This window comes from Drosophila busckii, chromosome X (genome assembly GCF_011750605.1).
Source record: "Drosophila busckii strain San Diego stock center, stock number 13000-0081.31 chromosome X, ASM1175060v1, whole genome shotgun sequence".
Lineage (NCBI taxonomy): Eukaryota > Metazoa > Arthropoda > Insecta > Diptera > Drosophilidae > Drosophila > Drosophila busckii.
The window spans coordinates 91621-107384 of NC_046608.1; the positions used below are offsets into that span (position 1 = coordinate 91621).

The 15764-nt window shown below is 35.3% G+C and overlaps 6 protein-coding genes across 9 annotated transcripts; 4 read left to right on the plus strand and 2 right to left on the minus strand.

Moving 5' to 3' along the window:
- The first annotated feature begins 1442 nt into the window (after positions 1-1442).
- LOC117134896 (platelet-activating factor acetylhydrolase IB subunit beta homolog) lies at positions 1443-3381 on the plus strand. Of its 3 annotated transcripts, none has more exons than XM_033294277.1 (2): positions 1443-2126; positions 2413-3381. In XM_033294277.1, the coding sequence occupies exons 1-2, from the start codon at positions 1731-1733 to the stop codon at positions 2692-2694; spliced, it is 678 nt and encodes a 225-aa protein (XP_033150168.1). In that variant the 5' UTR covers positions 1443-1730; the 3' UTR covers positions 2695-3381. The 3 variants fall into 3 exon arrangements, with proteins under 3 accessions (XP_033150168.1, XP_033150169.1, XP_033150170.1); XM_033294278.1 differs by lacking the exon at positions 2413-3381 and adding an exon at positions 2177-2311; XM_033294279.1 differs by lacking the exon at positions 2413-3381 and adding an exon at positions 2184-2278.
- Positions 3382-3512: 131 nt separating this feature from the next.
- LOC117134895 (abscission/NoCut checkpoint regulator) lies at positions 3513-4904 on the plus strand. The gene is made up of 4 exons (XM_033294276.1): positions 3513-3668; positions 3723-3973; positions 4031-4544; positions 4605-4904. Exons 1-4 carry the CDS (start codon positions 3621-3623, stop codon positions 4851-4853), a joined length of 1062 nt encoding a protein of 353 aa, XP_033150167.1. The 5' UTR covers positions 3513-3620; the 3' UTR covers positions 4854-4904.
- Positions 4905-5003: 99 nt separating this feature from the next.
- On the minus strand, positions 5004-7116 carry LOC117134922 (glycosyltransferase-like domain-containing protein 1-like). Its single transcript, XM_033294426.1, has 3 exons — positions 6678-7116; positions 6343-6625; positions 5004-6290 (listed from the first exon to the last, which is right to left on the minus strand). The coding sequence occupies exons 1-3, from the start codon at positions 6757-6759 to the stop codon at positions 5546-5548; spliced, it is 1110 nt and encodes a 369-aa protein (XP_033150317.1). The 5' UTR covers positions 6760-7116; the 3' UTR covers positions 5004-5545.
- A 150-nt stretch (positions 7117-7266) lies between these two features.
- On the plus strand, positions 7267-8275 carry LOC117134924 (protein stunted). Of its 2 annotated transcripts, XM_033294429.1 has the most exons (4): positions 7270-7386; positions 7562-7692; positions 7821-7864; positions 8137-8275. In XM_033294429.1, the coding sequence occupies exons 1-3, from the start codon at positions 7355-7357 to the stop codon at positions 7829-7831; spliced, it is 174 nt and encodes a 57-aa protein (XP_033150320.1). In that variant the 5' UTR covers positions 7270-7354; the 3' UTR covers positions 7832-7864; positions 8137-8275. The 2 variants fall into 2 exon arrangements, with proteins under 2 accessions (XP_033150319.1, XP_033150320.1); XM_033294428.1 differs by lacking the exon at positions 7821-7864 and having other exon boundaries at positions 7267-7386.
- A 28-nt stretch (positions 8276-8303) lies between these two features.
- LOC117134923 (peptidoglycan-recognition protein LE) lies at positions 8304-10000 on the minus strand. Its single transcript, XM_033294427.1, has 6 exons — positions 9783-10000; positions 9472-9720; positions 9118-9417; positions 8940-9053; positions 8813-8877; positions 8304-8741 (listed from the first exon to the last, which is right to left on the minus strand). The coding sequence occupies exons 2-6, from the start codon at positions 9683-9685 to the stop codon at positions 8379-8381; spliced, it is 1056 nt and encodes a 351-aa protein (XP_033150318.1). The 5' UTR covers positions 9686-9720; positions 9783-10000; the 3' UTR covers positions 8304-8378.
- Positions 10001-10301: 301 nt separating this feature from the next.
- LOC117134909 (28S ribosomal protein S30, mitochondrial) lies at positions 10302-12130 on the plus strand. Its single transcript, XM_033294358.1, has 2 exons — positions 10302-10807; positions 10859-12130. Exons 1-2 carry the CDS (start codon positions 10371-10373, stop codon positions 12084-12086), a joined length of 1665 nt encoding a protein of 554 aa, XP_033150249.1. The 5' UTR covers positions 10302-10370; the 3' UTR covers positions 12087-12130.
- Positions 12131-15764: the final 3634 nt, after the last annotated feature.

The window sequence follows — 15764 nt, forward strand, 5'->3', positions numbered from 1 at the left end:
CTGCGTTATTTTAGCTATTTTTTTTTCATCAGTATCTAATTTGTGCGTGATTGTGCACACATGGCAACACTGTAGGGTAGTGCTGCAAAAACATCTACCCACTATCGATATTAGGTTCGAGTTTTGTAATTTCTATTATATCACGTATAAATAAAATGTAATGAAATAAAATGTAACAATTAGATTAGTTGATTACTAAAATTCTATTTGATCTCAAAAACTAACTTTAAGTCCTGACGATAAACGTTTTAGACACCTAAAGCTAAAGTTTTATGAGAAAGCTATTTAATTTTTTGCTTTAAAGTATTTAAATTTAATAAGTTTAGTTGTATGTAAATTTGATTGGTATGTAAATTATCCTGTAAATTAACCTTTTTTTTTGCTGTTGACGGTTCCACTATTCTACAATTTTCACGTCCGTCCGTTACAATTTTCGAAACTGTTGTCTTTAATTTTGTATAAATTAATCTTATTATTAGCCGTCTATCAATAAAAGAAATATTTTTAGAAACTGTGTAGATTAAAAATTGTAATCCCTATTTAATAATTGAGTATCTATCAATATACAAGTATATTGTAATAGAAATTCCAGAACAGAATTGGAAATAGGTTTCGTGATTTGAGAGCGAACATAATTATTTTAATTACAATGTAGTTTTATATGTCAAATCTTCTTAATTAAGTCAAAATTTATAAATCTTTAAAAATATTTAAATAACAAATAATATATGTATAAATAAACTAATACACTAAATACTTTAAACTGTGCTATTTATAAAATGTAAAAGACTGTAGTAGAGTTTGGACTTGAGTGATATTTATTAAGCAAGTGGCAACTTTTAGGTATACAACCCTTGAAGTTAGTCAAAGTGACCGTTTTTTTGCATTGATTAAAGCAGGAAAGAGTGTGTATATAGCTGATTCTTTTCACTTTCAATAGAGTTGGTTAGTGCAGTTACCTAGAGGTGACCGATAAAAATAGTTGGCATAATAATCACAAATGTATTAAAAAGTTTTTACCAATAAATGTTAATACAAAAATTATTTTATTCATATGCCTAATTTAAAAAGTATATTTTGTATTATTTTTAATTGCTGCTGCTGTCACGACAATTACGATATTTTAATATAGTCGCAACAAATCACAGATAAGTAAATATCGCACAATTGCCACTATCGAGGGTTTTTCATTATCAGCCTGCCATCGATGGAAGCCTTGCACTCTCGATAGTTTTTTAGAACATGTGAAATTTCAAAAAAATGTTATGGAAATGTGTTCAAACAAGGGCGCAGTATTGTTGGACTCAGGCCAAAAGTCACACCTAGTAATGTTGCACCATAGCACGTACTCGCTGCAGCGCCACCTATCGCTGCGTTCGCATGCAAAATATCGATTGTTTTCCCTACCACACCGACGTACATCTCTAGCCGCTCGTGTTTTATGTTGTCAATTATTTTTTTTAGTTCGAGTTAGTTTCTATCTCACTAGGTATAAAAACAACCTGGCAAGTGTAACACTGTTAAAAGTTGTTGCTTTATTAGTCGAGGCCGCAACTGACTTCGAAGCGTGCACAGAATAAATATTGTTGGTTCTAGTGCATAAGCCGCATGTTGAATTAAAATAAGCCATCAGCAACAACAACAGCACCACCACCAGCACAAAGCACCACAAACACGAACGCCCTTATCAACCATAAAAACAACAATAATTCAGCAGTAACAACAAAAATATGAATCCCTGCGCTGTTCCCACAGCCGTTCCCGATGTTGACGGCGACAAACGCTGGCAGAGCATACATCGGCGCTTCATTTCGGATTGCCGTGAAAAAGATCCGGATGTGATATTTTTGGGTGACTGCATTTTTGAAACACTGCAGGACACGGATACCTGGAACCAGTACTTTGCACCGCTACATTGCCTTAACTTTAGTATACGCGATGATCGCACCGAGCATGTGCTCTGGCGCATCGAAAATGGCGCCTTGGACAATGTCACACCCAAAGTTGTTGTCCTGCACGTTGGCACTAACAATGTGAGTAACAGTGCGGTCGAGGTGGCTGAAGGAGTGCTCGCTAACGTCACAAAAATTCGCCAGAATCTCCCTGGCGCCTACATACTGTTGCCGGTAAGCGATTCCTATTACAATTTTTTCAAATTTACAGTTGCAGTTTACAGTTTACAGTTTACAACTTGCACGCATACATTCTACAAAACAGTTGCAATAATAGTTATATGATATGTCCAATCAAATGCTTCATAGAAAATATTAGAAAAAAAGCTGTTAAAAATATTTGATTGTTTAATGTATACTCATGTTACCATATTTTAGCTGGGAAGTATTCGCATAACCAAATGTCATATAATGTAATTATAATGAAAAATGAATACATCTATATATTTTTTTGTTGCAGTCACTATTGCCACGAGGCCAGCAACCAAATGCGCTGCGCGATAAAAATGCGAACATTAATAGACTGGTTAAGGAACAGACCAAGGGCATGGATCGTGTGCAAATTGTGGCAATTGACAAAGGACTTGTGCAGGGCGATGGCAGTATAAGTCACCATGACATGTTCGACTATAAGAATCTAACAAATACCGGCGCAAAGAAAATTCTCGAGCCGCTGCATGATTTACTCTCGCAAATACTCAATGAAAATGAGCTGGAACGCGATCTCACTCCTTCCGAATAGTTGGAATAAAGGATACATCAGGGAGACTCAAGATAGAAATCGAAACTAACCCAACCGATCGCTCGACCGTTTAAAAACGAAAGTATTTATATTTTCTATTTTTAAATTGTTAAAAAGAATCAAGCACGGATGTTTCTTTAGCCTCTTTTTATATAAAATACCCACACACATTTGACTCATAACTTTTAAAACCAAGAGTTTGAATTACATATATCCCCCCTCCCCTCTTAGGACTAACATCAAAAAGTTATTTATGCATATGACTTGAAACTATGCGCAACAGCATCCATAAAGCACACAATGATATTTTGTATTTATACCTTTACACTATAGATATATTGAAAAAAAAAAATTAATCGCATTACTCCTATCCTAGCATTCGATTCAGCAAAATTTACATTCCCAAAAAAAGAAGTCTTACTATACATATTCCATATATAAATGTAATATTTTGTAACCGCTTTAATTTGAATACATTAGGCCTAACTATGTATGTAAGTACAAGACTCTTCTTGTAAGACACAGATTCCCGAAGAAGTAAGAAACCTCCCGCCAGGGTCTAGTTGATGGCAAATCATTGAAAGAATTGAAATCTGTGGCAGCTAAACTGCAATAAAATTTGCGACTTGTAAGTTAATTGCAATACATTTAATATATATTTATCTAATAAATCAACACATGTATATGCACATGAATAAATTGAAAGAAGAAAGCCAATTAAATTTTCCCCACATTAAGATTTTTAAATAATAACTGGGAAACTTATCGAGAAAAGAAAACTATCGAGTACGAGTTACTGAGTAATATCGTTCGTAGCATTAGCATCGATATTCTTGACTGTCTTATAAGATTTCTTTGTTTACTTTTTACTGATTAACAAAAATATAAGAATATAGTACACAGATTTTGTCCTGGTAACATTGATAATGAGCTGCTACGGCTGTAGTCGCAAATACGGAATCTTCTGCAAGGAGGTAAGCAGTTAAAAATTAGATTTCATTTAAATTAGATTTCAATTGTCCTTGCAGTATGGCTGTCCCAGCTGCGGGTATTCCTACTGCGCCAAGTGTTTAAAACGACCAATTAGTGTGCCGCGTCATGCCAACAAGGTGCACAATGTTTGCCTCATCTGCTTTGATAAGTTATCCAAGTTGCACGCTATTGCGGATGCCGAGAAAGTTGTCGACTGTGAATCACTGCCTGGAGAGTTGATGAACAAGCTGCGACTACCAAAATTTAGTGCTGTCGCAGATTTAGAGTCAGCTGACGCACTTTTTGAGTGAGTTTAGTAGCATGCAAAAATTTTTCAGGGGCTCACTTTTGTTTTTGTTATTAGCAATGTGATGCCCTCTGAGGAACTAGCTGCTGTGCTCTCGCCAATGAACAACACAGATACAGGCGTGGCAGCTACTGGTGCAATTGCTGCTAATGCTCAGGATATTAACGAAAATCTTGACAGCGCTATAAGCAAACGCTTGAAGAATCTGAAAGCTGTTGAAACTACGGATGATGAAATACGCACGCGTCTGTCAAATTTAAGCAGAATGCCGCATGAAAAGAACTATGATAAAAAGGATTTGTTACTTTCCACAGACCAAAGAACTGATCAAGACAAAATCAAAGATCTGCTTGAACAGTTTCTCGGTGAGTCGCAGCTAGATCAGCGTGTAGAAACTCAACGAAATGATGCTCAGTCAGAAATCGAGCGGCGCCTTCGAGCTCTGCGCGATGCGCCCATTGAAGGTACTGCTGCTGCTAACTCGGCAGTCACCAACTCGTCAAATCCAAATACACCTAGTGATAACGAGGATGAGAACGATGGAACGTTGCTGCAAAATATTATGAAAAAGGTGAGCTCCGAGTGCATTTAAAGTATAAATTCCTTGATAAAAGAACGTAAAATATTCTAGTATGTGGCAGAATCACGTTTGCCCGATCCTCTGGAAGATGAGCTGGGCGACACAGGCTACATTAATCAGGAGGAGTTACCCTGGTGCAACATTTGTAACGAAGATGCAGTTATTCGCTGTCACGGCTGTGATGGTGAACTGTTTTGTTCTCAGTGCTATCGCGAGTGTCACGATGATGATGATGAATATCGAGTCCATGCTAAAGAAAAGTATACTGCGCCTCCAAAATTTAAAGAGAATCATTTTTAATAGTCTTTGATGCTTATTTAATATAGTAATTTAAGCTAATATAAGCTTATTTACAATAAAGTGTATCATGATTTCTGAACCTTAAGAAAAAGAACCAAATCTTTTGTCTTATATAATATTTATTTGTATAGAAAAATGTCTACAGAGCTGTAAATTAAAATTACTTACTATTTAAAAAAAACATTAAATCTAAGACCCAAGGCAATTATAGGTGAGAAATATGTAGACCTTTAATAATAATAAATGCATATATTATTTAATAGAACAACTTGTAGATGATGCACTGCTAACAGCTGAAAGTATAATTAACAATAATTGATTAAGGGTAGCTGATGTCTACATACTTTTGTATAATTACATATAGTAAATTGGTCAGTTAATATTACACACTAGGCTTACAATTCTAAATTCGTTGTTTATTGCACAAAACGACTGCATCTCTGCCATTAGGTTCGCTACAATTAATAATTATATCAAAATCGTAGAGCATATACATGGTTATCCCTTATAATTGTTAAACTTAGCAAAAGAAAAATATCAAAATGACGACAAAGTGGAAAATTTCTCGGCACGATAATTTTGTCTTATATGGCTAAAATTAAATAAGTCTTATGTGGCGAATATTAGTTTTAATAATTCTTTGGACATAAATATTAATAATATATATATATCCAAGTATTCAATATATACATTTAATCCGTTATACGCATTTTTTCCAAGTACTTTGGCACCAAATGCTGCGACGAGTAGCGCTCAAATGTAAAGAAATCAAAAAATTTGTCGCGATGCAGGCGAAAGATCCTTGGATTGCGACACCAATTGTATAGCATTTTGATCAACGAATTAGATGTGTTATAGAGATTCTCCTTGGGATAAATTTCTGGATAAACTAGCTTATTGGGAGCTATGGGATAACAGCCACAATATGTGGCTTCTAGCATGGATACACCATAAAACTCGTGGCCCGCTGTGGAGATGACTACGTCGCCCGTTAACAGCGTCTTTATGTACTCTTCACGCGTGAGATACCCAAAGTTGATCAGCTTGGAACCCAGCTTTTCCTGTATGCCATCGAATGCCTCTGGCACCGCTTGATAACTTTCACCGCATATAGTTACTTTAAATTCCACCTGGCGCTTATTTAGTTCCATCAGCACCTCCATCAACAGTTTGGGATTTTTGTCATGCTCCCAGCGATGTGGCCAAATTAAATGCAAGCAGTCTGGTTCCATATTAGTGTCGGCTTTCATTATCTGTTGTTTGTTTGGAAATGCATGGAGTTTAATCGGAAAATAGAGTACTTCACACTTTTTCTCAATACGCTCACGTATGTGCTTAAGCTTAAAGTCTGGCTGTATGTTGAGAAACGGCTGCACGTTGTCCAGAAATGAAGTGCGATTAAAGTTAGAGTTAAAGAGTACTATGTCTGCTGCCAGGCTAAAGAAGAATGTTAGCTTATTTTCAATCATATATAAATCTATTTACTTACCAGGTGAGTATCTCATTCAGGCCATATTGACAGTCACGTTCTTTTACTTCACGCACTGGGTATACCAGTTGATTTTCATGGAAATAGACAATCTTGCGACAGCTAACTAGATCCGGACGCACACCAATCAGTTCCGCCAGATTCAGCACTGAACTAGTCAACAATACCTTATACTCGTGCTCCGGAGGTATTAGTTGTGAAAAGTAAAGCGCTGAAGTGCGCGCTCGCCAGTGCCACTTTTTGGCCGGCATGCTAAAGATCTCATAGTCGTCAACACTTAAACCTGAACTCTCAATACATTAAATTGATGTTATTAGTGATAGTTTTGTACTTACATTCAACTAATGTGTCTATTAACTGTTTATGACTGCCGCCGTAGAATGGTTCAATAATTAATATTTGCGGCTTCGAAGCCATGGCAAGTTATAATTGTTTGATTAATTAAGTCGTGCACTTATAATCCCTAGAATGTGTTTTTAACACTTGGCTGGGTATGCTGTTGTTTTTAATTCTAAAATCGTTTTACACATAAGGTGACCTAGAACATATGTACATACATATGTAGCTTGTTTGTTACAGGCATTCATTAAATACCATTAAAAAAGAATAGGTGCTTTCAATATAAACTTGGAGCCGCAAAATGCCTACAGTGTTAAATAAGCAGCTGTTTAGCATGTGGTAGAACATATGTACATACTTAGATATGACACAAACAATGCAGTAGTTTGTACTGTATAACTATAAATATATTGATGGCATTTAAAACTAGTAAAAACCAAGCAAGTAAGACTAAATATTTATTTATAAATAATATTTACTGCTGTGCATAGTTATAAAAATACATATTGGCAGTTTTGTAAAACACATTCGATGATATATCGAAATACACTATCGATATACATTTATTAGCAGCTCTTTAAAACATCTCTGTCTTCGTAAGCGCCAGCACTAGTAAAGAGTCTGATAATTTTTTGCTCCTTGTGTGAATAATTTTGCAAATAAATTTAATAAAATGACTAACGCCTGGAGAGCAGCTGGAATTACGTAAGTAATAATAGTTTCAACAATATGTGGAGCATGTATTTTTTGTATAACATCAATTATGTTATGTACGCAACTTATGCGTGAATTACGTAATTATTGTTTGCAAGTAGTAGCACTAGCTGTCACTTATTCACATAAATGATCGCTTTAAATGTTTGTGTGTTTATTTACGCAGCTACATTCAATATTCGAACATTGCGGCCCGTGTTCTGCGTGAAGCCCTGCGTACCGATCTCCGCGCCGCCGCCGCAAAGCGTGATGAGAGCCATGTGAAGTTTACACCATGGGCTAACGGAAAACCAGCACGTAAGTATTCCCCTAAAAAGTGGGGGAGTCTATAAGGTGTTATAAGTTACTGGATCTGGCTATGTTATATAAACAATGTTATATGGTCACCAATTTTGAAAACACTGTGCTCTCTTTCAATATTACAGATGAGAAATAGATATCTTTAGCAGCAAAACTGTTGTAGCAAGGTGTAAGTTTTTGAGCAACATATAAAAAAAGAATGCAACTGCTCCGAAACTAATAATAGCTTGCCCTGTTTAAGTTTTCAAATCAATACTTAATAAACACAATATCTTTCCTAAACGTTAAACATTTGTTATGCCCATCAAATTATTAACAATGCGTGAAAGCGAGCGAGATAGCTAGCATTTCGTGCGCCCAACACTTCAATGTTGTTCCTTTTTCTGTGCTGTTTCTTTATATAGAACAATACTAACATACTTTTGTTTACATTTTCAACAGCGCGCCAAGCGGAATCTGCCTAAATGCTCCAAAAATAACTGGGGGACCATGAAGCTGCGAATAGCATTATTTTGGGATGTTTCCATAATTAAAATATGCTTAATTGAGAATTAAATATCGAAAAACATTCAAAAAACAATTGCGAATATATTCTTTAATTTAGAGTTACTAAACATAAAAAGTTACTGAATCCAATAGGTAAATGTGTCCAATACCAATCTATTTGTCATGTGGATCTAAAGCTAACGCTGCTCGTCTTGTGCTATATTATAAAAATGTGGCCAGGTTTGTATCTCTTCAAATAGTCGACGTCCTGGACTTTCAGTTGAATTGCACTGGCAGTGACAAATCAGTCGATAATCCTTGGCTATGTGCCCCTCTTCGATGCCGCGCTGTAGCAGATTTCGGGACATGCTTAAGGCATCTGCAGTGGGCAATTCACGCATAAAGCAGCCAATAAAACCAATACCTAAAGCTTTTTTGTTGTAGCCCATAGTATGAGCGCCCACTGTCTCCCAGCCGCGACCCTCGTAGATGTTGCCATCGCAGCCAACAAGAAAATTATAGGCAATGTCATTCCAACCACGACTCTCAATGTGAAAACACTAAAAGACACAAAATATTTAATATATATGAATATGAAAGAAGAAATGCGTTGATTTGTCTACAAGCTTACCTGTATATCTCTTATAAGTCGTACATTGATCGCTCTCTTCACGGAATGCTCTGTAGCAGTGTGCACTTTAGATATAATAGATAGACTGAACTTAATATGCTTATACTTCAGTACTAATACTACCTACATATAACAACATATTTTACAGGTCGCTGAAGTTTAGTTGGCTCCTCCATGGGTCTTTGAGCAAGCCAAGAGTGACGCGGTACTATAGCGCAAAGCTCCTTTGGTAATTTGAACTCTAAATATAAATATACAAATATTAGCATGCGAGAAAAATTAATTTGGGTTAATATTTATCTTACTTTGTTGAGCAATAAATACATCGCTGTTAATGCGTTCCTCTGACTCTAATAGCTCCCCTTCATGTGAGCTACATTCTTCCTTTTTTTCACTTGGAGTCTCAAGAGACGCTTTTCTTCGCGTGCGGCGTTTATTGCTTTTACGTGAAAGTGCATGGACATGTATACTGCCATTTATGTTGGTCACATTGCCGATGTGCACATTGGTGGAGTTACTGATGCTTACATTGCCCACAGTTTGTATGTTGTTGATAGAGTTCATAAGATCGCGCAGATCTTGTATATATGTGTCTGTTTTAACGCCTACAAATATTTTTACATTTCATTGTTGTGGTCTAAATTTACCCACTGACTCACCCAATTGTGTGCCTAAAGCTGTAGTGCTAATCTCTTCGTCGGTGTATACGTCGTCCTCAGTATCTTCCTGTTCGGTAAACGTATGAGCGCTAAATCTTTCTTCCAAATCGTTCACACTGTCTACCACCGATGACTCAGCTAATGACTCCAAGTCATCCTGTTGCGATTCAAGCCACTGGCGTGTGCGTTCCTGAGCTGCAGTTATGTTGGACATATTGACTAATATTTTTAATGCGTGTCAATCCTTGTCTGCAAATGTGCCATAATATGCTAATTAATGTGTATTTGTATTATAAGAATATACTTATTACTTTTGATAAGTTTTGAGGGCTATTCCGATAAGATAAATTATATGCGCCTGAGTCTGGTCAGTCCAATATGCCTTTAACTGTATTTACAGCCGCAGGTACAATCGGGATTCACTTTACCACATGGGGATTTACAAATCATCTGCACATAATTCTTTTCAATATTGAAATATTTATTTCTGTATGTAAATATGTTTGTATTGAAAAGCTGAACAAAACAAGCGATCAGTTTTGGCAGGTGGTATGCAGTTCACATCAAAATTTATTGACATGTATGTACATTAAATTGTAAGTTCATAATTTACTAGACAATAGCTTCTGAATATTTCAATGATTAACCTTTAATAACATATGTTGATTACGATGGTTTTAAAGATAAACACTTATGTTGTGCAATAAAAAGCTTTGTGCTGCATACTTGCTTTAGCTTCATGCGATAAGCCCAAGCATCAGCAACAGCTATTGACCTGCCTCCACTGAAACACATCGTTATTGTTTTTGCCAGTTTATGTCATAACCTCGTTGTTGGCGACGAACCTTTTTATTTACATTGATTTTTTTTTTTTGTATTAAATCTATTGGCCGGCTAGTATGTTGACGCTGCGGAATGTAGAGCAGCAACGTGCGCGTCTGCTGGCCATCTGCCGCCGATGCCTATTTATCAAGGCAGAGCCACAGGCCGTGTTATCCCAAGGGGACTCAACAGGAGTCGCACAGTATCCAGAAATCAAGGATCTAAGCTTTAAAGCTCGTAAGCAAGAAAAAGCCGCCGAATGGCACAATGAAATACGCCAAGTCCCCACAATTGAAGAGAAGATGATTAAAGTCAATTTGCCACGCTACTACGGCTATAAAGTGGTCGACTTTAATGACACCAAAGTACCATACAATGCGCTGCCGCTGACGCAACACTATACGCGCACTGTGTTGGAGGAGCTACCAGTGGCTGAGTCGGTTATGGATCAATTCGTAAAATCAGCACGTAGTGATGCCATTGAGGCGCTGGAATATGCTCACGACTACTACAAGTAAGTTACAGTATAGGCTACAAACGCAACTGAAATGTTTATAATTTGCAGGCAACAGTTGACGCTGCTACATAACCCACTAGATTCAGTTACACAAGAGCGGCAACTGACGCAGATAATTCTGGAGCAGATTCACCGGGTAGTGCTACAAACACTTAGTGCAGACTACGCACACTTGAATGAGTTGGAAGTGGATTATAATCCTCGCCACGAAGCATTTTGGGCAGTGGGTGGTGTGGATCCACCCAAGAATGTTGTAAAGTCGAAAGAGGGCCGTGAATGGCAAAAGGAGGAGGCAAACAACACGTATGACCGTCTGGTACAATTCACTGGTGAGCCCTATTTGGCATTGCGCCATCGTCAGCAGTTACCTAGTTGGAAGAGTCCTGAAGAAAGCGAGAACCTGGCGCTGGCACTGCAACTGCCACGTTTTAGGCATGACGCACGCTCTTTGGGATATAGCATCAAGCATCAGCACGCCATCAATGTACCCGGCTACTGGCCGAGCGGTAATGCGGCCAATTTTGGATTGCTATCGTTCCAGTCGCGCGCACATTTGAAATTGCGACCTAAGTCCTATGGCGAACGTGATGAAATGGAAGCGCTACACGCACTAGCCATTCAATCATCTTATGCTTGGCTACTAGCTCAGGCTAACTACAATGGTTTTAATACCTACAATGAACTAACCTACCCGCTCAACACGCAGACAATCATTACCAACGGGCGCGAGTGGAGCTTCTATAAATATCAGTTGAATACGCTGCTGGTCCATGGTCAGAACATTGACGAAAACCCACGTGTGAACTACTGTCGCGTGAGCGCACCACAGTTGCTTTATGGTGAAATTAATGAAGCTGGCAAATGCGTGGATTTTAATGAGCAAACTTTACGTCAGCTGTTTAGCTTTTACGCAAATGTGCCTTGCGTTAAGCGCAGCTCCGAGGAGCTGCAGCCCTATGTGGGTGGTCCCACGCTTCGTCGTGCTGCTGATTACGATAATGCAGAGCAGCGCGAATTCTTAGAACATACCTTCAAGCATTTAGCCTCAAAACGACCACGCCACTTGGAGCTGCCTGAGGTCTACATGTGGGAGAAACTCTACAAGATAGATAACAAGACACGCTCGATGGAGGCGCGTCGTCGCTTCTTTGAGCTCGACACTAATGTCTGGCGTCGCACATTAGACCAGCATGACCCGGAATACGTGCCACGTGCTGTGAGGGTAGGTGGCCGCAAAAACCGAGAAGGCCGCTATAAGAAATACTACTATCCATAAAAACATGTAATTATTTTATTTTTAAATTATGTAGAAAACTATTGTTTAAAATAAAACCGATTTATTACAAACGAAAAGATTTGACCATATTATAGAGGCAGACCCACTTCTGGGTCTTCGCTTTATCAGCTCTTTCTCGAGTTGTGTCATTTTATATGACATAACATTCATAACATTCACCGCCAGATACTTCTGGCTTCTTCCCCAAATACAGACAATCGGCGTAAACGTCTAGTGCAGACAATATATATATATAAATATTTATATATATATATATTTGACTTTATCGCACTTTTGTGGCCCAAGAAAACAAATTTTTTATGGTGTTTGCATTTATGTATATGCCATTTCGTTTTTATATTCTTTAATTTAAATTTTACTTTCTATTTGTTGTTTAAAATATTTTTATTAATTGCATATTATATCGTTTCTTGCGTTTTAATATACTAAGTTAACATGTTTTGCCTCAGAATAGTTTTGGCATTTTAGATTTAGTATTTCATTTAAATTTCGTTTTAAGTTTGATTTAGTTTTTGTTGCATATTTAATGCATGTATATATATGTGTGTCGTAAGTATGTATACATATTATTTGTATTTTTTTTTTAGTACATACTTCGCTGAGTTTTCTGTATGGCTTTTAAATAGTAATTTTAATTAATTGTTTACTTTTAATTTCAAGTTCTGTTTGCTAGCTCAAAGTGAATTATTATTTTTTTCATACAACCATATCGACGTATTGCTGTAAATGTATAAAAAAAAAACCAATTTTACAGCAGATCGAATTTTCTGATTTATTTCTGAATACCAGGGATAGCTTTGAACAAACTCAATGATGTAAATTATGATATCTTTGTAACTATAGGGAATATTATTATAATATTGAAGCAAATGATGAGTGAACGACTTTAGAATAAGTTTGCAAAAAAATCTCCATTTCTATAAAAAGTGACATAGGATACTTTCACGGAAATGCGTCGATATGTTTGTTTTTAAAGAGTTATGCCTGCGTTAAAAACAATTTGAAATATTTAAATCGAACAAAATGATATGGAAAATTTAAAAGCTACGATATAAGGCATTGTTGCTGTTGTTGTTAGTATCAGATAGAGTGCATAGAATGAAAAACAAATAATATAAAGCTATCAGTTGGTCATGAAGCAAGGTTTTTAATTACTGTTACAATTCCTTGTTTTGAAAATTTATGTCAAAAATAATTCCAGTCTCAAGCCAGCACAAAGAACTTGAATGTTTTGTTTTTGTTTAGTAATTTTAGTTACATTTTTTTTTAACTTTGATTTTATAGTGCCTAGTTTATTAAATTGACTTTTGTTCAATGCAGTAGTTACTTGGCGCATCAATTTTAGTATTAGTTTTTTATGCTTTAGGTTTTGAAGCTTGCGCATTTAAATTGTAACACTTTCCTTAGAGCTCTTGGTTTAAATTTATATTTTTAGCTATGTACGAGTATGTTAACTTTCTTAAATAAAATAAATGTATTTTAATTACGCTTCATTTTAATTATTGTTTGATTCGTAAATTGTGTTACAGTTTTGGCATTGACTTTAATATATAGCGTATTAAATAAGTAGTTATATGTGTATTGTATGCATGTAAGTTTGACCGTAAGTTCTATAATTAAAATAACCGTTTATTTTGTGTTTGTTTTGCTTTACATTTTATTTATTGTTTTCTTTTTGTGTATTTCATAAATATTTATCTTAAATTACCATTTCTTTCTTCTTAAATGTTGTTAGAGTTTTTTTCTTACCTAATACTTAGGTTATAAGCATAACTCGATCACGAACAAGAACACACTATATTTTAATATATGTAGGTACTTATATGTATATACATTATAAGCTACTGTGTGTATATGTGTGTTTATTTTGGACACTTGTCTTTTTTATTTTGTATAGATATTTGCATTACAATATATATAAAAACAGGATCCATTGTAATGGATCCTGTTTTTATGATTGTTTTAATAACAAAAATTAATATGATTAAAAGTAAAATCTAAGGTCTTGATAGAATTTGTATGGAAATTGATTTGTTTAGGGTACTAGAAGTTAATTTCTTGAAAATGTGCTAATGAAAAGCAAAAAAAAAAAAATTGATATTGAAATTGTATATAAAAGAATATTGACTGAGCTGGGTTTATATAGATATAATCTCTTATGCAGGATTATAGCATATTTCTAACTGTAATTTTTTTGTTCTAGTACCCTGTGAATTTTTGCAACTCATTACTCTAGATATGTGAGTATTGGTGAAGCTATGTCTGTCCGCGGCTACTAACTTTTATATAGATTAGATTTAACTGAATATGTTTTTGTAATTGTTCTGTAATTGTTATATATATATATATGTATATATATAAAGTCTTTAAACATTGCTAAGCCAAAGCAATTTTTATTTTTTTCTCTTGTTAAATTGTCATTTGATAGGTAGGTATATACCATATATATGAATGTGTATGTAAGTATGCCATACTTGTTTCATAGTTTTAGGAAACCGAATAAAGTTGAGGTGCTCATTGAGTTCAAAGCCTCTTTTATAAAAAATACGCATGGCTTCTTGTTCTTGTTTAGATTCCTTGCACTTAAATTTAAACAAAAACATACTAAAAAGGGTGTTCACAAATAAATATTGGCTATAAAAATTGAAAAATGAAAATACAATTTTAAAAATACCAGTAATTGGATTCAACAGCATACAGTAGTTTGTATTTTACTTCACCTATTGTCAAAATGATATTTATCTCTTATTATGAAGGCGATTGTCCTATACACATTGCTATAATATAAAAACTTTAAATTAAAGGTTAAAATTTTTATCTATTTGCTTTGAAAATTTCTCTGTAGTACAGCTGCGCTTATGAATTCAACGTATTTTCTAGCTAATACTCAAAAAATTGTCTGCTGAATACTTTTTGTTTGTCTGAAACCATTTGCATTATTGAATATTGATTACTAAAAAAGTAAGTGTATCAAAAATCCCTTTATTGTTTCGTTACATTTTATAAATAACTAAGTATTGAAACTAAGAAAAAAAGAAAAACACAAATTTTATATATGTATATTTATTATTGGCAATGCAACGAGGAAAAATTACCCTTTTGTTGTTGTTGTGAATATTTTGCGTCTTGTAGGCATTTTGTGTTTTTTTTAACTCATGTTTAATTTTTGTGTGTTTAGTAAATTCGCATTGCGCCCAATGGCCTTGGTTTTGCTTTTATTTTCAGCGAAATTTTAAGTTTATGGTTAGTTGTCTGTTTCATTTTTTAAATTTAATATTTAGAGACTTAAGTTAGGTTTGTTTATCGCCTTTTCAAAGCATTTCCAAGTTTATAGTTTTGGTTTTTAGGATATTTGTTAATTAGAAATATAGTTTAAAGTTAACCGTCCGTTTTGTCTTTAATTAAAGCTTTAGCAACAAACTACCCAGCTTTCCTAAAGCTTTGGTATAAAAACATAAGTAAGTTTCTCAAAAAATTATTGCTTGCACGCTCACGAAGCTTTTAGTTTACTTATTGTTAATAAGCATGAGGCGAAGATATAGAGAGAAAGCTTTACTTGCATAGGGTATGTTGTCCCAAGCTTGTGTCACACGCTTCAACTGCTTAGCTTTTTGGGACCCACGCAGAGCTTTATTTGCAACCGCTAGACGACGCTAA